This window comes from Exophiala bonariae (assembly GCF_035927105.1).
Source record: "Exophiala bonariae strain CCFEE 5792 chromosome Unknown scaffold_1, whole genome shotgun sequence".
Classification (NCBI taxonomy): Eukaryota; Fungi; Ascomycota; class Eurotiomycetes; order Chaetothyriales; family Herpotrichiellaceae; genus Exophiala; species Exophiala bonariae.
In genome coordinates, this window is record NW_027042476.1 from 2,830,499 (window position 1) to 2,850,907 (window position 20,409).

The 20,409-nt window shown below is 48.4% G+C and overlaps 10 protein-coding genes across 10 annotated transcripts; 5 read left to right on the forward strand and 5 right to left on the reverse strand.

The window, feature by feature from the left end:
• Positions 1 to 3: 3 nt before the first annotated feature.
• On the forward strand, positions 4 to 1,769 carry LTR84_000993 (uncharacterized protein; the record flags this gene model as incomplete). The annotated part of the gene is made up of 2 exons (XM_064844621.1): positions 4 to 567; positions 627 to 1,769. The coding sequence occupies 2 exons, from the start codon at positions 4 to 6 to the stop codon at positions 1,767 to 1,769; spliced, it is 1,707 nt and encodes a 568-aa protein (XP_064712481.1).
• Positions 1,770 to 2,079: 310 nt separating this feature from the next.
• On the forward strand, positions 2,080 to 3,201 carry LTR84_000994 (uncharacterized protein; the record flags this gene model as incomplete). The annotated part of the gene is made up of 1 exon (XM_064844622.1): positions 2,080 to 3,201. One exon carries the CDS (start codon positions 2,080 to 2,082, stop codon positions 3,199 to 3,201), a length of 1,122 nt encoding a protein of 373 aa, XP_064712482.1.
• A 68-nt stretch (positions 3,202 to 3,269) lies between these two features.
• Positions 3,270 to 4,233, reverse strand: LTR84_000995 (uncharacterized protein; the record flags this gene model as incomplete). Its single annotated transcript, XM_064844623.1, has 2 exons — positions 3,270 to 4,026; positions 4,112 to 4,233. 2 exons carry the CDS (start codon positions 4,231 to 4,233, stop codon positions 3,270 to 3,272), a joined length of 879 nt encoding a protein of 292 aa, XP_064712483.1.
• Positions 4,234 to 5,111: 878 nt separating this feature from the next.
• On the reverse strand, positions 5,112 to 6,152 carry LTR84_000996 (uncharacterized protein; the record flags this gene model as incomplete). The annotated part of the gene is made up of 1 exon (XM_064844624.1): positions 5,112 to 6,152. The coding sequence occupies one exon, from the start codon at positions 6,150 to 6,152 to the stop codon at positions 5,112 to 5,114; it is 1,041 nt and encodes a 346-aa protein (XP_064712484.1).
• A 1,614-nt stretch (positions 6,153 to 7,766) lies between these two features.
• Positions 7,767 to 8,832, forward strand: LTR84_000997 (uncharacterized protein; the record flags this gene model as incomplete). Its single annotated transcript, XM_064844625.1, has 2 exons — positions 7,767 to 8,641; positions 8,694 to 8,832. 2 exons carry the CDS (start codon positions 7,767 to 7,769, stop codon positions 8,830 to 8,832), a joined length of 1,014 nt encoding a protein of 337 aa, XP_064712485.1.
• A 581-nt stretch (positions 8,833 to 9,413) lies between these two features.
• On the reverse strand, positions 9,414 to 11,629 carry LTR84_000998 (uncharacterized protein; the record flags this gene model as incomplete). Its single annotated transcript, XM_064844626.1, has 7 exons — positions 9,414 to 10,401; positions 10,459 to 10,594; positions 10,653 to 10,711; positions 10,767 to 10,945; positions 11,011 to 11,101; positions 11,167 to 11,317; positions 11,380 to 11,629. 7 exons carry the CDS (start codon positions 11,627 to 11,629, stop codon positions 9,414 to 9,416), a joined length of 1,854 nt encoding a protein of 617 aa, XP_064712486.1.
• A 1,271-nt stretch (positions 11,630 to 12,900) lies between these two features.
• On the reverse strand, positions 12,901 to 14,906 carry LTR84_000999 (uncharacterized protein; the record flags this gene model as incomplete). Its single annotated transcript, XM_064844627.1, has 6 exons — positions 12,901 to 13,723; positions 13,797 to 13,977; positions 14,037 to 14,053; positions 14,123 to 14,438; positions 14,495 to 14,588; positions 14,649 to 14,906. 6 exons carry the CDS (start codon positions 14,904 to 14,906, stop codon positions 12,901 to 12,903), a joined length of 1,689 nt encoding a protein of 562 aa, XP_064712487.1.
• Positions 14,907 to 15,467: 561 nt separating this feature from the next.
• On the forward strand, positions 15,468 to 16,384 carry LTR84_001000 (uncharacterized protein; the record flags this gene model as incomplete). Its single annotated transcript, XM_064844628.1, has 3 exons — positions 15,468 to 15,794; positions 15,872 to 16,025; positions 16,074 to 16,384. The coding sequence occupies 3 exons, from the start codon at positions 15,468 to 15,470 to the stop codon at positions 16,382 to 16,384; spliced, it is 792 nt and encodes a 263-aa protein (XP_064712488.1).
• A 359-nt stretch (positions 16,385 to 16,743) lies between these two features.
• On the reverse strand, positions 16,744 to 18,728 carry LTR84_001001 (uncharacterized protein; the record flags this gene model as incomplete). The annotated part of the gene is made up of 4 exons (XM_064844629.1): positions 16,744 to 18,189; positions 18,242 to 18,458; positions 18,525 to 18,644; positions 18,697 to 18,728. The coding sequence occupies 4 exons, from the start codon at positions 18,726 to 18,728 to the stop codon at positions 16,744 to 16,746; spliced, it is 1,815 nt and encodes a 604-aa protein (XP_064712489.1).
• Positions 18,729 to 19,603: 875 nt separating this feature from the next.
• On the forward strand, positions 19,604 to 20,375 carry LTR84_001002 (uncharacterized protein; the record flags this gene model as incomplete). Its single annotated transcript, XM_064844630.1, has 2 exons — positions 19,604 to 19,849; positions 19,905 to 20,375. 2 exons carry the CDS (start codon positions 19,604 to 19,606, stop codon positions 20,373 to 20,375), a joined length of 717 nt encoding a protein of 238 aa, XP_064712490.1.
• Between the last annotated feature and the right edge of the window lie 34 nt (positions 20,376 to 20,409).

Here is a 20,409-nt window from a genome sequence, read left to right on the forward strand (position 1 = left end):
ACTATGGTATCCTATGATGTGGAAACACAGAAGGGGGAGCCAGCAAGTGTGCTTGGCTCTCCCAAAGAGCACTCCTCGGCCGAGTTCGATCAACCACCACATAACCACGATGACTACACCATTCATATCCAAGCCGACAAGCTTGCTCGCAGGCTCAGCGCTCGCCAGGTCCAAATGATTGCAATAGGTGGTACGATCGGTACGGGCCTTTTTCTCGGGACTGGAAAATCTTTGGCCACTGGTGGACCAGCGTCGATTTTGATCGCCTATTCCATTGTCGGTGCTATCGTCTTTGTCACTATGCTTTCATTGGGAGAGATGGCAGCATATGTTCCCGTAGCTGGTTCCTTTTGTACATATGCTGGCCGCTTTGTCGACGACGGCCTTGGATTCGCCCTCACCTGGAACTATTGGTTCAATGATGCCGTTTCTACTGCCGCAGACATCATCGCCCTACAGCTGCTGCTCAAATTCTGGACGGACAACTTTCCAGGCTGGGCGATCAGCTTGATCTTTTTGATAGTGGTTGTGGCATTGAATTTCATGCCTGTGAGAGTTTATGGCGAGGTGAGTCCTTATCTTAACAGTCACCCTCTTGTTTACGCTTTAATTTAACACACCTACAGGTCGAATATTGGCTAAGCCTGCTCAAAGTCATCACGATCTGCATTTTCATTATTCTCGGCATCGTCGTCAACTGTGGCGGCAACAGAGACCACAAATACATCGGCGGCCACAATTGGCACATTCCAGGGGCTCCGTTCCATGGAGGCATCGGTGGGTTTGCCAGTGTGTTCGTTACGGCGTCGTTCGCATATGGAGGAACCGAGTCGATCGCTGTGACAGCGGGAGAAACGCAAAATCCGGCAAAGAACCTCCCTAAAGTCGTGCGCAATGTATTCTGGCGAATCCTCCTTTTCTACATAATCAGCGTCTTGATTATCGGTCTAAATGTTCCATGGAACTATCCGAATCTATCCCAGAAATCAACTGCGACCAGTCCATTCACAATCGTTTTCACTCAAGCTGGAAGTAATGCGGCAGGTAGTTTCATCAACGCAGTCATCATGACGAGTGTTATATCTGCTGGAAATCATGCTTTGTTCGCAGGTTCTCGGTTGATGTACACTCTTGCCGTTGATGGATATGCCCCTAAGTTCTTAGGTCACTTGAACCGCTTCCAGGTTCCTTGGGTGGCTGTGTTGGCAACTTCGGCGATATCAGGACTCTGCTTTGGCGCAAGCTACATCGGAGCAGGCCAGCTGTGGTCATGGCTCCAGAATCTTGTTGGAGTATCAAATCAGATATCCTGGATATGTATCGGTTTGTCCTCCCTACGGTTCCGAGCAGGTATGAAAGCTCAAGGTCTGGAGCATCTCCTGCCATTTCGAAACTGGACGTATCCTGTTGGACCCATCCTGGCAGTTGGCCTCAACATCGTCATAGTACTCGTTCAAGGCTGGTCTTGTTTTAGTCCAAAGTTCAGTGCGGTGGACTTCGTGTCTTACTACATTGAGATTCCGATTATGTTTGTCATGTTTGTGTTCTGGAAGCTCTTCAAGCGCACAAAATTTGTGCACGTGGATCAGATGGATCTCGTTACAGATCGCTATGACCTCCACCCAGATCACAAGGCGGAGATTGAAGCTAGGACTGAGAATGGTCAAGTTGTTGTCAACCAGAGCAGGTGGCGCATGTCTTTGAAGGAAGGCCAAGAAAACACCTTCCTTGGAAGACTGAAGAGAGTCGGAATGTGGTTATTCTTTTGAAATTAATATATTCATGGAACCTGATGAAATAGTTTGGTGCATATAACTGCGTTCGAAGCACTATAATAAAATTGTCAAAATACATCGAGAGATAACCATCGTGCTCAACAAAGTCATCTCATACGAGTAGCGGGTTCATAGCGGTGCCAGAGCCTTGTGGCCCCAAGGCTGTGAAAGCCGTGCTCCGATTCGCCGTGCTGTGATATGACTTTTCTACTCACCACCGATGATTTCGCTGCTTTGCCACAATCTAATATTCGTAAATCAACCACTTGCCATGTTCCATTTCACCCACAGCAGGAGCAGGACCATGGCACGACCTGGGCGACATCTGCCTGTCACTTCAAGCCCACCATCCTCCTTGAGGATTCCAGAGGCTTTCACAGCGCGCAAACGAAAGATTTTATCCGAGCTGCAACAGCCCGACGACGAATACACCGACAAATCACCCAAAGGCAATGTCGACGTTCAGATCCGGGATCTGATTGACGAGATTAATGGGATTGAGGGCTATGTCACGACGAGCAGCTGTGCTGGTCGCGTTGCCGTGTTTGTCGAAGGTGGCGATAGTGGGAACTCTGCCGCAGAGCGTACTGCCGACCTAATTGCCAATGTCGATGTCGAAGCGAGTGATGACGCTAGAGACGTGGAAACTTCAGTTCCTTTGACTCGAACCTCTCCCGGTGGCAAGGGAGGCGGGCATTGGCTTTATGTGTCCCATGATCCGATTCCAGACGTCACACGTGATGGTTCGAATGTGGACCGACAAGTGACTAGAAATGAAAAGCGAGAGGAAGAACGTTTTACGCAACTATTTGGACTCTCTTCATCATCGCCTACGGCGTCTCAAGAGGACTTTGATCTTTCCAAGACGGAAACCAAAGTCGAACCTCCGAGTAGACTCCCACGCCTCGTGCATCTCTCCTTCTCCCCACTCATACTACACATCCACTGCGCAACACTGCAGCATGCACGCCCGCTCCTCGCCGCCGCTATCAACGCCGGTTTCCGCGAGAGCGGAGTGCAAAGTCTTCGCGCGCTCGATGATTCAACTTCAGGCGTCATGCTCGCGATCCGGACGGCGGGCTTGGCTTTTGAGACCGTGGTCGGCACTATGGAAGGGGACAACGAGTTGAAGAAGATCGTGAACGAACAGTATCTCGCTATGTGTGCGAGAGTGGTCAATGAGAGGTTCAGGTGGAATGACGAAAGGAGGGAGAGGCTCAGGGTGGAGATTCGACGGGTCCGAGATCAGCTGCGGGAGGCGGCGGAGTGGGAAGATGAAGATGTGCGCAGGGCGAGGAAGAGGAGAGAGGGCCTCGAGAGGCAGCAGGAGCGAAAGAATGTCAAGACAGGTGGGAGGAAAGATGAGCCTCGTAATCACGGGCAAGACGGGCTAGAAGACGGACTAGCCGGTCTTGATATTGGCTAGGGAGATCAACGAAGCACGGTCAGACGGCGCTTGATCAATTCTACAAAGCCCAGCAAACTCTCACTTCTTCAAAGAACAGCTGCCTGCTTGCCCTCCGGCTTGCGGCCCTTTGCAAGCAATAACTCTCTGGGATTCAGCCCCCTCAGCATCACCTTTTCACCAAAGACCCGCATTCCGAACTCCGTCAACCCGGCCCCTTCGAAGATCTGCTTCAGACGCTGCTCACTGAAGCCATTGTGTGCGACCGTGGGTGCGGCAGGATTGCCATCGTCTGCCTTCATAGCGTCATGTGAGACGAAGTCAACAATGAGGAAGACACCGCCGGGCCTCAGCCGTTCAAGAAGCCGTGACATGGTCAGATCCAGGTCCCTGAAATGATGGAATCCCAGACCGACGACCACAAGGTCGAAATCCTTGTACTTGGGATCGTCGAATGCGGGCGGCGTGCCGGCTGGGTCCAAGAGATTGCCCACCTCGGCGTGAGCATTCAGCTTCTCCTCTTCTCCTTGATCCTCCAGTGGATTTGCAGCACATTGGTCCGAATCTGGATTGAAGCGGAGGTTGTAGGCCTTGACCATGTTTTCGCTGAGGTCCAGGCCGATGTACTCGGTCGCGCGGCCGGCGAGGGCGTGTGTGATTGTGCCAGGGCCACAGGCATAGTCAAGGATCCTGACTGTCTTGGCTGGGTCGTTGTCCTTCTCGAAGGCGGTGGCAGGGTCGATGAAGTCGACACCGATCCAGGATATGTTCGTCAAAATGAAAGCATTGACATGGTTGACGAGATCTTTTTGCCACTGTTCGGACGTATATGAAGCAGCGAATTTACTAAATCCTTAGCTTTGGGATATTGACTTAGGGAGAAGTGGGTAGATGTTGTGTGAAAACAAGTGATGGAAGTTAGATTACCTACTTCCAATGCGCCCTATTGACTTCCGTAAAAGATGCTGCGTCTATCGGGATTTTCCCATTATGAGCATGATCTCCAGCATGGTCATGCTGGTGGACATGGTGGTGATCGTGTGAGTCGGCCATTTTGAAGAGTGGCAAGAGTAAATAAAGGGATAGGAAGAGTGCGCGAAGAACAAAACTCATGAATCTGTAACTGCTTGTATGATGTAGAGCAGAAGCCGAATCTCGTAAAGGGAGATGCCGGTCTTAATATAGCTTTTCCAGAGGCTGTGGTTCAATTCGAAAGCCTCGGAGACATTCACGGAGACATTGTTTGATGCTCTGAATCGGGGCTTGGGTGCTAGTTACCGATTTCCAACCCTTGGTGTCTAGGCCTTGAGAGGTCTAATTACTAGTACCTATCTGAGATGAGTCATTCAAATTGTACGTCGCCGAATTGAAACGGGTGAGAAATTGATGATTTAGAGACTTGAGCTGTTTTGCACCTGGAGGGGGTGACAATAATCTTGATCAAGCTGCGATCGCTTGTTTTTAAGACTCCCTGCGAGAAGGAATTAGTGCTTAGAGAACCTTTCACAATACCTTCTAGCTAAGTGCTTATAGTTGGATAATGGTCTCCCCGTTCACGCGAGAATTCTGGAACGTGATGTCCTAGGACGGGTCACCCAAAGAACGTTGGCAGCTCAGATAGACCGTGATTTATCCGAGATTCCGAGATCACGGGACCAGTCTTACTGCTGCCTGACCAACCCCTTGACCTGAACTCCTTAGTCTAAAATACTGATTTCATCAGCAACAAGATATGCGGTAGCTATATGCATATTCCTTTCAGCTCATACATAGGCGCTTCCTCGCCGAGCAAGATGACCCAGTGCGTAGGAGCACAATCATGCCGCCCGTCTCGGATAGGGATGACTTAGCGTTGTCCCATATTACCTCAACACCACAGTGATCCAGCTTTGATGATAACCAAGCTTGTGCGAGCCAGCCTCGGTGAGGCATCAAAAGGATGGTCCATTGTTGGGTATGAAGAAGGAGAAATCATCCATCATCGTGTCCCACACGAACTCGTCAAACCCAGGTTCGGCCAAATCAAATTGCAACTCCAGTTGATTTGCAGAAGAAATGTCCGGGTCCCCTGTTTCCAGTACCGCATCATTTGTGTTGACTGCTGGCGGCATCGATCCTTCTATGTCCGCACTCCTGACTTCCGGATGCGACAGCTGTGAAAAGGATGCCTCTTTTTGATGCGTTTCAAATTGCCCCAGTGTGGGTGGTTTCTCAGCCCTAATTCGGCTCTCATAGCCAGATTGTATGCTCTTGAGCAAGACCCCATAGTAATATACCATGTCCCTGCTGCCGTCATCATCAACAAGCTGCGTGGTAATTGTGGTCAATTTCATCATATACTCATCCAGCAGATGAGGTATCATGAATTCCTGTTCAGCAGCTCTTCTGAATTCAGCTTCTAGTGATTCTGTTATCTGTACCTTTCCTGTGACAAGATTCCCACAGTTGAGGAAAGCAGTCTTGACCTGAACGATAACCACGTAAGAAAGTTCTGTCCACCAAGAGAATGGAAAATGGAGTAGCTCGTTATTCTCAACAGACAGACACCAATTATGAAATGAAACCGTTGCTGCGACGAGCTGCCACAGCATCTTTGTCCGATGTACTGAGAGCTGTATTGAGAGACTATTCTCGGGTTGACTAAGTCGGGCAGACACGAAGGAGTTTTGCCAAACCTCGTTGTGGAGCGCGACTTCAAGAATCCAGACTTCCAGAAAGTGAAGATGTTGGGCCAGAATAGCATTTCTGTCTGTTGAGCCAACAATCTTTTTAAGTCCATCAAGTTCTCGGGAGAAAGAATCAATGGTGATCTGGAGTGCGCGCTCTCCTCTTATGTCGCAGGTAGATATATCGTGGTAGCAAAAGGCGTCACTAATCTTCCTCTGTAGTATCTGAATTTCCACAAATGGCGCGATCAGTTGATCGCTAGGAACATCCCTCAGTCGTGCGAGTGACATGCAACAATCCTCCATATATGATGTGTAGTGCATAATCGTCCGTTTTCTCAACACCATCGACAACCTCATTAGAGTTCAGTCAGCTCACGTTCAGAACAATGACCAACAGGCAGGTAGAGCATACTGGGATGATAGACAATATGTTCCAAGGAGAGCTCTCATCTCTGCGGGATTTTGCACTTTCCCCTGAGTTTGAGCCTCTTCTAGACCTCTCTTCCCCTTCTCATTCAAGTCTAGTCTCAACTCATGGCATAGGTTAATACACAGCTGTAACATGAGGAAGTATTGATGCTTCCCAGGTAAGCAGAAGTATTGATACCAATTGACGAATACCAAAAGACCTTGTAAAAGGTCCAAACTGACTTCAAGACCCATCACTAAGCGATCGCAGATTTGCTTCTTGACCTCGTGCCCGAGCCTGCGCTGTAGGATGGGATCCTCAAAGGAAGTGACGGCCATAATACATAAGAAAAGGAACGGATTGTCGCATCGTAGAGCTTCCAGGCTTGCTGTGAGAGGCACAACTACAAATGGGAAGTAGTGGACGAATTCTTGCCGGAAAGCTTGCAGTCGACGGCCCAGAGCTGCCAGGCCCCCTAGATCATTTAGTGCAACCTTGGTCAAGCTATCATTATCACCATCTCCGGACCTGGATAAGTATTCGGAAGACCCCAAGTGACCTCCACTTATTCGGTCGTGTGAGGACGGAAACCTGGACCCAAGGATCTTAGTGGTAGGGCGAGTACTTAGTTGTCCTTGAATCGAGTTGGAATGGATATGCTGTGTCAAAGCAGCTACTTGTGTGGACAACAACTCCACCTTCTCTTCGAGTCTCTTGGCAGAACTAAGCACGAATTAGCCAAGTTGAATTGAGCCATATCATTATGCATGCAAGTGGCATCTGATGTGCGAAGTATTCCAAGGCACTCTCATAGACCTCTTAGTCCGACAGTATATGGGACTTTGACACTCACGAAGATTCTCTCCGACGACTTCTTGCCTCAGACGAAGGCTCTGCATAGACGCATCCTTTGCCCAATCTTTCACATCTTTCGCATACTTCTGCGCCCAGCGAAGCAGAAGTGCACTTGACCTTGGCGCTAGTGCAGCTGAGGCACGCTCGCCTCCTTACTCGTGGATTTGTCACCGATGATAGTTCCAGTACGTTCATCGTAGCGACCTAGAATATTATACAAAGGTGTGGACGAGCTGATGGTTCGAGGTTCGTTGGAAAATACGCGACACCAGCGGCCATTCCGACCCGAAATGAGCCCGCTTAGTACGTCACTAACAGCGGTTGTCAGTATTGGGGGCACGACTATCTTAGGCCTAGTGCCAAGGGGTCGGGTATATCGTGTTTTCCGTGCCTCCGAAAACTCTCTCCTTTATATCATGAATCAGCAAGGTGCTCACTTAATGGAACCCTTGAAGCATCACCATGCGGCCATTTCCTACGGTAGCAGGAGTATCCGCTGCCGCTTATGGCTATATATACGGACCTCGATCGCTGCCATAGAGCAGCTCAATCCTAGAATCCATCGACCTTGAACAAAGACGTGAATTATATCCTAGCATACTATTTTCTCGATTAGACTCTTCGGAGAAGGTCGTACTCTTTACTTCTTGGAAATGCCCGGTCTTACATTTCTTCTCAAGGGCAAGTTTATCCCACCCAAGCAAATCACGACAACTTTCGAAAACAAGACCGTCATTGTGACAGGGTCGAATACTGGCGTTGGTTATGCAACTGCCCTCAAATATGTCCAACTCTCCGCATCAACGGTCATTTTGGGTGTCAGGAGCTTGCAGAAAGGCGAAATCGCAAAATCGCAAATTGAAAAAGCGACAGGGCGGGCAGGCGTCGTCCAAGTATGGCAATTGGACATGGCTAGCTCCGAAAGCATCGATGCATTCGCCAAGCGAGTTGAGAGTTTGAAAAAGGTCGATGTCGCTATTCTTAACGCAGGCATCTTCAGTCGGACTTTCAAGCAGTCGGAGGAGGGATGGGAGAACAGTCTTCAAGTCAATACTCTCGGGACTGCGCTCTTAGCGATCCTCCTTGCTCCAAAGCTGCAAGCATCCCGCACTGCAGATTCACTAGCACATCTAGTTGTCGTCACATCGACAGGGCACATCGACGTGCAATTGAAACCTCAAGACAAAGATCAGCTTCTCCACAAATACAACAGTGACCTTGGCGTGGGACCTTACCAGCAACATGTAGCCTCCAAGCTATTCATGATGTGGATTACAAGAGAGCTGGCATATCGATGTCTTGATGGCAAAGGCGAGCCAACAGTGGTTATTAATGACGCATGTCCTGGTGCGTGCCGGAGTGATGTTGCAAGAGACTTCGACACCCCTCTATATACAATTGCCAAGGGCATCGGCTCCTTTCTGGCCCTGAGGCCTTCGGAAAATGGCGCTCGCGTGCTTGTTGGGGCTTCCACTTTAGGAAAGGATTCCAACGGACGTTGGTGGTCTGCAGATGGAAATTACGCTCCGTGAGTTAGCCTCCAAGAAGAGAGAATGGAATGACGCTGACAGATACAATAGTTGTGGTGAGCTCATTACAAGTCATGAAGGCAAGATATTGCAAGAGGCAATGTGGACTGAGGTTGTCGATGTTCTTGAAGAGATAGTTCCTCGAGTCAAGGACGTGATTGCGACTTTATCTGAGGCGAGGGCTTCGTAATTAAAAATATGTCTGTAAGGAATCGCTCTCAAGATATTGGAAACCCCGGAGCACTTCCTCTGGACCACTGAGGTCATCAGATGGCAAGCCATTGCGGCGGAAACAAAGATATGGGCCGGTGCGCGCGAAATTTGGCTCACCTTCATCCGGCATGCCCCGGTGATGTACGAAGTAAGGCTGTAATACGGATAGATTATATGGCGTATGATGATATAAGCAGGAGATTTGGTTGGTGTTGGACCCAGGTAACAGGTAGACGCGTCCGAACTAGTCGAAGGCCAAAAACTGGAATTCTAAGAGCCAGACGATAGGTTCCCATATATCTAGACGACTATTCTCCTGATTCTCAAGGCAGGCTAAGTTATGCTTAAGATTATACAGCTACAATTTAGAGTGGCTTGGTTATGGCTCAGGCCAAATGGTGAGATGCTCAGGCCAGGAAACGGAAGGATGTCAAGATTCGCCGCTAATTGTGTCGGCATATGGCTTTGCAGCGTCACCAGAATAACTCTTTCCATTTGTATAGTAGTTGGAGCTCTAATTATGAGCATAGTAGATATAGCTAGGCATGCCAGGTGACTTTATGAAGATGTCTTCAATGATGATTGACGGTAGTTTTTGACCTCCTCTTGGTATGATTTCTCCTCACTCTTTCCGTGCAAGCCACCAGCAACATAATTCTCCGTACTAACATCGTTATTAGTAGTGAAGCATGCGAGGATGATTGCGGTTCCAGAGAATGCCAAAACCACCAAGAAGACGGTACTTGCTGCGTTCTTGAACGCCAGGCGGAATGGTGCTTGAACCGCTTCCTTGATTTCAGGGGTCAAGCCTTGCACGGAATTCCACGAGGCTGCCCCCTTCAAAGCAGCGGCCAAGCTTTCCAAAGAACCTTCAGGGAGTCCGGCTTGGCGTGCAACAGGATAAACCTCGTCAGGGATAGTCTTGAGTAGGCGGTTGCTCAGAGTCGCTGTGTAGACAGCCACAGCGATTGCTGAGGTAAAATTTCGGATACTACCACTGAGACCACCACCAGCACCAATTTCTTCCTGAGATCGCAGGGGGAAAGTCGATGTTGTGATTGAAACAGATTCGACGATACCCATTGCATATGCACCTGGGATGAGAAGGCCGATTGTCAGATTCTTATTGTCGAGATCATAGGCGGCAGCACTCAACAGTGGTGCAGCGATAACAGCCGCTCCGATCATGGCCCACTTTGGTCCTGTAAACCAAACGATGAAACCATGGCACATCTGTGCGAAAACGAATGCCATGTTGAGGAGACCAGCATATGTTCCGATATCGTATGCGCTGATCTTGCCCTCGGCGTAATATAAGTTGTTGACCACTTGTGGGAAGACAATTGCGGCACCATAGTACACGCAAGCCCCAATACCGGTATTCCACGCCGCAGACATGAAACGAATGTTCTTGAACAAGTGCAATGGTAGATATGGTTCCTTGCCTCTCTTCGAGACCCAGATTTCATAAGCAGGCAGGATACCAAACAAGGTGATACCTCCAACTGCCATGGTTGCAATGACTTGAGGTGAGTTCCATGGATACCTAGCATAGTAGATTAGTGATCGTGATATTTGACATCAAAGAAAGATCGAAGCTCACAAAACACCTCCCCAGTTCATTCCGAAGATGAAAATGCATAAGCTGCCGCTGTAAAGGAAGACGCCAATCCAATCGAAATGGAGGAAGAGATCCCTAGCGAGTTTCTTTCGATGCAACATGCTGAAGGTTGGTGGATCTAAGGGACGAAACAGTCAGAAAGGTGTCAACCACTTACTATTGCGGGATATACTCACGGTAGAAAAAATACCAGGCAAGAACACTAGTTGCATTAATCGCGATTAAAAAGTAGAAGCTTTGCACTTGTCAGAATGTATGAAACAATACTTAGTTGTTATGACAAATCATACCTGTTGCGCCATTGACCTGGGTAGGTTTGAAAGCTGTATGCAACTCTTGCTGCCAGAGGGGAAGTAGGAGTTGTCATGAGATAGCAGTACGAGTTTGCGATGTATCGCCATCGCATAGGTACAATTTCTGCAACAACCCAGAAGAAAGACTGTTGGAATGCCACAGCAATACCAATGAACTACCATTCCCGCATATAAGCATGAGAAATGGGAAAAGAGGAGTAGTCAGCATGGATGCACTTACTAGTTGAGCAACGATGAGAGTGTTCACGTCCTTCGCAAATGCACCAATGATGGAACCAAGCAAGGCAATAGCGGACCCAAAGATGAAGAACCTGTTAAGCGACATGTTAGTGATCCATCATGTATAAGACAGTACGTTATATGCACGACAACATACCATCGTCTGCCAAAGATATCCGATAGTTGACCAACCATCAGGAAAAAGACGGCACCGCCACATAAGTTGACTAGAGGAATCCAGTAGATGTTGGGTGATGGGCCAATATCAGCGTTGATATCACCAAGAACTGGTGCAATGAGACCATAACCTAGAGTTTTCCATAAGCTCAGGTAGATAAGACTGGGTGTATTTTCCTGTCGGGTGGTGTACCTCCGATACCACCCATGAAAGCCATGCCGATGGCGAACATGGTACCAATAAAATTAACGGACAACCAGTACTTTTTCTCGAACTTGTCGGAATTCTTGCCCTTAGCTACATCTGCTCGATCATCGTCGGCACGATGGTCGTCATAGGAAGGGTCATTGTAGCTACGCTCATGCGTAAGAGCTTCGATGTGATCGTTGTCATGATCTTTCCCTAATGCACCATTGCTGGCGACTACCTTTTCGTGTTCCATAATAAAAATCCTTTTGACAGTAGTCTATCTAGTCAAAGGCGGAAGTGAATAGATGCTATGGGAAGAGTGACGATGAAACAGGGTGTTGGGTTTTCATATAAGACTGGATCAACATCATAGTCCCTTGGATCACGTCTCCCAGCCTTACTACAGCGGAATCTCGAAAATATACTATAAGCTACTGGAGAGAGCTGTATATCCTATCCCTTTTGGGATTGTCTTCAGTTCCGAGACAAAGCAATCCAATAGATTGGGTCGAGTCATCTTCGCTCCGAGTTTTCGTTAGCGTGCTGGGGAATACCGAGCAGACGGGGCGAGCTTAATGGGGGGCTTTCCTAGTTCCCCATGGGGTCGATCGTGGGCGGATGTGGATACTGGTATCTCAATGGGAGTAAATCGAACCAACGCGACTCGCAACAGGTTTCCGTGGTCAATGCATCGGACGAATAAGCTCGTGGGTTTTTGCTGGAGTCCTGTCCCGTGAGTAAGTTATCTCTGTCTAGCAAAACTCCCATGGCAAAGTACATGGGAAAGGCTATTTTGAGTTCACCCGACACAGCGAATTTCATCAGAGATCGTTGAAACAAGCCAACAAGGAGCGGGGTCACCAAGGTGCTGTGACATTCCGATGACTTTTTATTGGTGTACCAATCCTGTTCTGGACGCAAGGATGTACATCACGGCGTTAAGCCTTGCGAGAGGCCAGAATGTCAGCGATCGAAGATCAGTCCGAGATCGCCATTGACGACGTGTGTACTTTCTTTGGGGGATTCAACGATGGCGATACTGATCAATGGCTATAGTAATGACGTTTCAACCCGGCCATATAGTGTCGGTGGCGTCTGAAGCACTACCCATGGCTTCGGGAGAGGGGGTGACGAAGTCTATCTTTGATGTTGAACTATCTCGCCCTCGCTCGATTATCATAGGTGCATCTCGGAACCTTGGAGCTCATACACAAGCCAGAAGACCGAAAGCGGTCCGAACGATGGTCGGTGAGGGCTACCTTTCTAGATTGAACACCATGGGCCTGCAGGATGGCGCTTGATATCTCCAAAAGAGGAGCCCTTGGCCGAGCGACAGCTAAATGCTATGGCGATATGGTTCATTCCTAGTTCCCCAGGAAATTTCTCTGGAGACGAAACATCTCCCCGATACACAAGCTAATGTTTTCTGCCTGGTCAAAATCCTCGAGTCAAATTTTCGGGGTCAAGAGTTCAACTGATCTAATTTAGTTGCATAGATATGTATGAACATTTCAAGCGCAGTTATCATAGCTTGGCTTTCGTTACTGGCTTGTTTTCCATCAGTTTGTCGATCAGCTGCCTCAATTCAGGCTTGGAAATCTTGCCACTCATGGTCTTCGGCCATTCCTCAATCACATTTTTGTCTCCGAGCCACCAGATATGCGCCGGTGCTTTGAAGTATGCCAACTTCGCCCTGACCCACTTCCTCACCTCGTCATCTGTAGGCCTCTGTGATCCCTCTTTCACCTCGATGAAAGCCCCAACTGTCTCTCCATACTTGTCGTCTGGCACACCAACGATACTTGCCTGTACAATAGCTTCCATCTCGCTTAGCCGCTCTTCGATCTCCAGAGGCGTGATATTCTCCCCTCCCCTGATAATGAGATCCTTGATTCGGCCTGTGAACACCAGATACCCGTCGTCATCCAACATACCCTCGTCGCCAGTGTGCATCCAAAGCCTCAAATTTTTCGAACCTCGTTGGCCAATTCCACCCACACCTCTTTCATCAAGATCGTCTTCGTGATGCCGTAGAGCTTCGTCTGTTTTCTCCTTGTTTCCTAGATATTCACTCATTTGACCATAACCACTTACCACGACCTCACCCTTCTCGCCCCAAGGTACGGCCTTGCCGGAATTCGGTTCGACAATCTTGAGAATGAAATCAGGGAATAAACGGCCAGTGGTGTGGATTCTTTTTTCCCAAGGATCAGTCTCATGCATCATCGTCACAAAAGAGGAGAGCTCGGTCATGCCCCAGCAAGAGTATATACGCGGAATAGAGAACTCTTTCATCACTCTTCGTAGAAATTCTGGAGGCATGGCAGAGCCAGCAACGATCCCGAACCTTTTCGCGCGACATATGTTAGTTCATGACAGCAGCTGTATTGTTTCCTGTGCAAGTGAAGTGGCGCACGTACTTGAGTGATGACTTATCCGTCTTTGCAAAGTTTGCATTGGCCATCTCGGTGATGAACATGGTTGTAACACCATAGAGCGCAGTACATTTATACTTTTCAATGCAATGTAGTGCTGCAGCGGGATCGTAGAGTTCGGAGGGGAAGACAAGAGAAGAACCGGCGACAGCACAAGTGCTTATTGCTGTAATGATTGAGATTTTAGAAAACTTCCTAACCAACAGAGGTTTGCCCTTCTCTTACCAACGATCATTCCAAAGCTGTGAAATAGCGGTACAGGACAACAAATCCTGTCCTCGCTTGTCATTCGAGTCTGTTGCCAGATATACCTGCCACAATTCATGATGTTGTAATGAGACAGAGCCACCGATTTAGGTAGTCCAGTGCTACCAGACGTGAATTGAACGTTTACCATGTCGTGGGGAGATATTGTGGGATCTGGAGACCAGGCAGACCCAGATTTCGACTTGAGAAATACCTCGTAGTCTTGATATTGTTTTGATTTGTCTGCCACGTGGTGCTCGTCGAAGATATCGGCTAAAACGATGATGTTTTCAAGCTCTGGAACCGAAGAACTTGCATTCTTAAGAACATTGTTATAATCATATCGTGCAAATCCTGCAGGTGTGAAAAGCATCTGAGTCTCTATTTCGGGCAAAATCAGAACATAAACTCGCTTGTCGCAGGCAATATGCACCTACTAATCGCCTTCAGTAGCGCCAACATTTCAGACTCTGTGTAGGCGTAGTTGAACAATATCAACGCGGCACCAAGCCTAGCACACGCGAAAAAGATCTGTGATGTTCATCTAATTAGTTTCAGCGTACCAAGGCTACTCGAAAGAAAATGATTCACCTCGAGGTACTCGTATCGAGTTCCTGATATGATCCCAACCATACTGCCTTTCTTGATTCCAGCATGTGACATGGCTTTTGCCAGACTGATGCTTCTGTCCTTCAACTCCTTGAAGGTTACTGTGCATCCTTGCACGTGCGACAGCACGGCAGGACTACTTGGTCTGACCTCCGCATGATGATCGAGCAGCTGTCCAAATGTGAGGGTAAGAGGAACAGGGGCACGAGGTCCATACACAATTGAGAGCTGGTTTTCCATTGTCGATGGAATGTCACCGTCGACCATGCGACTCGAAAAACAGAGGGGGCGCAGAAAGAGTATCTCCTAAGAGAACATGTGAAGTGGAATTGCGGCCAACTCATTGTGCCTGTTCGAACGTCGAATCTCCGAGAAATCCCACAGTGTAGCGATTGGTCGATGGCATTGGATTCAAACTTTCGAAGTGACGTTCAAAATCGGCTCGACCTGGTACTCGTCCTAGCTTCTTTCGAGTCGCCACTGCTGCGGGGAAATTGTCTCGACCTGGAGAAATCCGCGAGAATGGTAATGATGTGCAAAGACCAACTGGCAGGGGTTTTGTGGGGTTGCGCCACGAAAAGAACACTATCGCACCCCAAATTCTGGGACACGATCGGCTTGCTCAGTATATTGAGAATGGAACTGTGACTAGCACATTTGCGATCACGATCGGTGGACAGATATCCTCCCTCTTCAAAGCGTTCGATAGTTTGGTCTGCTCATCCTGCCGCTTGCGACCTGGCTCCTACAACTCCTACAATTGAAACACTTTGTCAATTCAGGCTGAGTGCTACAGCCTCCATGGCTGGAGAGGGCGCTGTGTATCTTGCTGGTGTGGGATATTCGCCATTCTCATCCAATGATTCAAGTGGTGGAAGCCCTATCGCTGCCTTGGTTTCTGCCGTAGTCAAGGCTCTGCTCGATGCTGGGATAACATACGATAATGTGACCACAACAGTGGCAGGTTGCCGTGATAATGGGTCAAGTTATGGGCCTCAGGTAGCAAAAGTATTTGACAATACTTTTATTGAAGTCAAAGAAATCGAGGCCGGATCCGAGTTGGACGAGGCCTTACATCTCGTCAAGACTCGACGCAGTCATTGTGTTCTCGTCTTTGCCACAGAAAACGTATGTCTTTCGATCTCTTGACCCACTACGATCACGAGTGGACACAAATCCAAGACCAATTGCTCACTTCTCTATAGTCTGCTGCAGTCGCTTTGACAGTGGTATCTAGCCAGTTCCTTTGGAGTCGTCCATACCTGAAGGACTCGGCAGCATGCATTCGACCAGCAAGTGCTCCGCAAGCCAATGATAAATCTCGAACGAAAGAAGGCCTTCAAAGCCTCTGTAAAATTGGTTAGTTATCCTCTCTGGCAGCATTTCTCCCACTAACACTGTCACCAGCCTGGGCACTCAGAGGTTGGTCTCACAGCAAGGATTCCGCTGACGAAGAACCCATCTGCGCGCTCGGGTCGAAACACCAAATTTTCAAGTTTAGTCGTGCTGATAAGAAGCCTATTCCACCATGGAAAGATGTTGAGTTCAAACAAGATGGAAAATATCGGCTGGGTTATAATCCTACGGTAGAAACAAGATCGGTTTCACAGGAGGACTTGGAGGCAGTCAGAGCAGCCAAAGACGGGCAGCCGAAAGAGATGTGGTCAAGCTTATTTCCACGGAATGGTGGAGACAGATACATGCTTGCAAGACTATGATATAATCCAGGCACATTCTTAGACAGATAAATCACCCGGTCTTCATTTCACGGTCTTGATACGGCTATTAAATCCTTAGCAATAACTAGACCTTCTATGATTCTTATTCGTGTTTATGTATAGAAATTTCCCAGACCGAATGAGTCGGGTAGTGAGTCACTTGACATGGACAGGAAATTGTGGCCGGGTTTGTCATGGAACAAAGAAATCCGAAGCCACTGATCTGAAGGGACCGGGAGTATGTATTACACAATCAGTAACAGAGCCCAAGTAATTCGAAAATTCGAATGTAAGTAAACATCTCATTCATGACAAATTTAAGGAGTTTACAAGAGTAATGCAATCATCAAGCTTGCTAACTAATGTCCGTTTACCACGTGTCCGTTGACTTTGGTGTACCCATTCACAGAGTGACCATTAGTCTTAGCGTGGCCATTCACGGCGTGGCCATTGACGTCGGCCACCTGTTTTATATACTCTGCCGCCTTCTCTGCAATTCCAAAAGCGGGCATTTGAGTATGGCCGCTGTTGAGAGTCGGCATCATGCTGCAATCTGCCACGCGCAAGCCTTGAACACCGTGAACAAGCAGTTTCTCGTCGACAACAGAGGTTGAGTCATCTTTGCGTCCCATCTTGCAAGTACCACCGGGATGATAAGAAGTGGATGCGTACTTCTGGACATGAGAATGCCAGTCCTCGTTAGTCTTGTTCAGGTGGTGTTTAGCATCGGGTGGCCATGAGCCTTTAATCTTGTCCTTTGTGCCAGAGCCAGTCATGACAATCTCGTTGGCGAACCGTACACCCTCCGCCATCATCATTAGATCTCTCTTGTCATCCAAGTATTTATGGTCGACGATAGGGTTATCGCGAGGGTTGGTACTCGCCAGTTTGACGTCACCTCGTGACTGTGCATTGCACAAGAAGCAGCACATGGCGAAAGCGTACTGTCCCTCCTTAGGGAAGTCTGTATACTGTGGAGGCCCTCCATAACAGACGGTATGGAAGAATTCAAGACTTGGCTGCGTGCTGGTCAGGTCCATCACATCGCGTCCAGCACGTTTAGGATATTGACGCCACTCAGCGCTCTCTGCATCAAGCCGGTCGTCAAGACGGGCGAAGGCGAAAGAGCCGAATGGAAATTGGGCTAACCACCCAGTCTTGTTCTCCTTCCATTGCTTGAGCCCATTCTCGTAGGCATTAGGGTCATGGTTGACTCTTGGATCATCGGTGAGACCTGGCTCATTCAACTCGTAGTATGTGAAGACAAGTAAATGGTCTTGTAGATTCTTCCCCACGCCAGGCAAATCAACTGAGCAGGGAATATTGAGGGTGTCCAAGTCAGCCTTGGGTCCAATACCAGAACGGAGTAGCATAGCTGGAGTTCCGTAGCTACCACCTGCTAGGATGACCTCTTTGCGCGCGAAAGCCTTGATTCGATTTCCGTTCGCATCTTCATACTCAATACCAGTGGCTCGGAGAGATCCTGCATCTCTTTCTAGTATTACCTTGTCGACTGTCGAATGACATTTAATGGTAACGTTGGATCGCTCGTAGTCTTTGGTCAGGTAATCCATGGCTGTCGTCCGATTACCCTTCCAGGTTGTCCTAAGAGCATGGCCACAGCCATTAGCCGTTTCGCCAGAGCTAAACATATCAGGACAAAATTTCAGGCCCTTGGATTGGTATGACTCTAGCATCAACTCTCCAAGTGGTCCACAAGGAGCAGCTTCGATATGCATGGGACCATCATATCCATGGCTGTCCTTATCTTCCTGAAACCACTTCGAAGAATGAAATGTTTCCGCCTATAGTTAAATAAGTTAGAACGATTGTGTTAACAGCGTAATATTGACAAACCTTCTTCATGGCTCTGAAAACTTCATCACCACTCCATTCTGGCGAGCCCCAATCATCATAGTCTTGCTTGACTCCACGCACACAGATTGTGCCGTTGCAACCAGAGCTGCCACCTAGGAATCTGCCTCGTGGCAAGTGAATCTTACGATCGACTAGCCCCGGCTGTTCGGGAGTGAAGATGTTCCAATCCGTTTCTCCTTTATGGTTCTGTGTCCAGCTACCAAAACGTTAGAGGCTGACTGGAATGACATCCGCAATGAGACGGGGAAAGGAGGATACATACGCTCCAGCCATGTGCATATTGTCCATCTTGGCACTATCTTGCCCTGCCTCAAGCATCAGAATCGTCACATTTGGATTTTCTGACAAGCGGCCAGCGACCACTGGGCCGCAAGTGCCGCCACTATACACCGATGTCAGGCAAGACTCAAGTTTCTTGTGATGATACAACTCACCCAGCAACAATGTAGTCATATGTATCGCCCATAGTTGGTTCTTGCTTTAGTTCTCAGAGGTAAACGTCTGTGTCTCTTGGATTGGGGAAAAGAACTTGATGGCAGAAGACGACGTTGTTCCAAAGCCACTATCATCACCGGATTTAAAGATGGAAATTTGTAACCAATACTCATGGTTGTTGCAATCTGAGGTACAGGATTGGGATTGATTCGTCGATAGTCTCACCACGTCGGCGGAAAGGCAAAGTTCGACAGTCGACATCATTATCCGGAGCCCAGAGTTGAGGGGTTGCATGCCCTGCGTGCCCTGCGTAGTCTCGATACCGGTGTACTTTCGATGCCAGCTTGATCGGCTTGTGATAGTATTGGACGAGGAGTCGTCGGTGACTATCTCGGAGACCAGTTCAAAGACCTAAAATGGCATATTTGAGCGACAAGACAAGTGAGATGCTCCGACTCTTGGACTTTCGAGACTTAGTCAGGGCCTTAGACTTCGAGAGATCACCGGAATTGGATTTGAGTTCCAAAATTCGAGACTCTCCAGAGTTCGAGACCAAGGCCAGATACGGCCTATTTTTTGTGGATCATGCGGAGAAAGCATGGAGCGGAGAGGAGTCGGTGGCCTGCATTACTAGCTCACGCTCAACCGTACGGAAGACTTCCAACGTCATGCTCTTGCTTTCAAGTTGACTTCAGATTGCAAACATGTGCTGTGACCCGAGGTCCGCACTTCTGCCCGTTGTCAACACCTTCCATTTCAGCATCAGTTTTGTTTCAACTGTTTGAGGTCAGCTGAAGCACACTTTCACCTATACAAAACTTGCACGAGAGTGGACGAAATCACCTTCTCTGTCCTCACAAGTGTGGCCCAACTCATACTCCTACTTCTTTCGTTGAGCTTGCAAACATGATTTACGGAGCAAAGTTGATTGCTCAGGCTCTCCATGACCTGGGTGTCAAGGTCATATTCGGTCTCCCAGGGCTACCTGTCACAGACATCGCGCAAGAAGGTCTTTACTTTGGTATTCGATTCATCAGTTTCCGCAATGAACAAGCTGCTGTCTATGCGGCAACTGCATATGGATACCTGACAGGTAGACCTGGTGTATGTATATCTGTGGGTGGACCAGGCGTTTTCCATGTTATGGCCGGTGTATGTAGCTTAATCCAATGTTCGTACGGAAAATAAGCAATTAATGGTGCAATAGATACCACACGCAGCCGCAAACTCATGGCCCCTGCTGGTTCTATCCGGATCCAGCGAGACACATAACGGAAGAAAGGGTGCATTCCAGGAAGTTGATGCCATTTCTCTTTTGACACCGCATGCGAAATTGTGTCTGCGTCCGCCTCAGCCGGATATGATCCCAAAATTCGTAAAAGATGCATATCGCACTGCCATGTTTGGTCGACCCGGGCCCACATTCGTCGACTTGCCTGCGAACTTGATCCTGGGTACATTTGATGTTGAAAGACAGGCCCTTTCTCCTATAATTGAGGCTCCACAACCTGCGGCACCAGATAAGAAAATCCGGGAGGTTGTGGAAGTGCTGAAGAGCGCTAAGGCGCCACTCGTGGTTCTTGGAAAGGGAGCGGCATATGCTCGTGCTGAACAACAGATCAGAACCATGATCGAGAGGTATGGATTTGAGATTCTTGCAGTCAATGACCAGGGATAGATGATGACTGATGCTTCGTCCAGAACCGGGATAC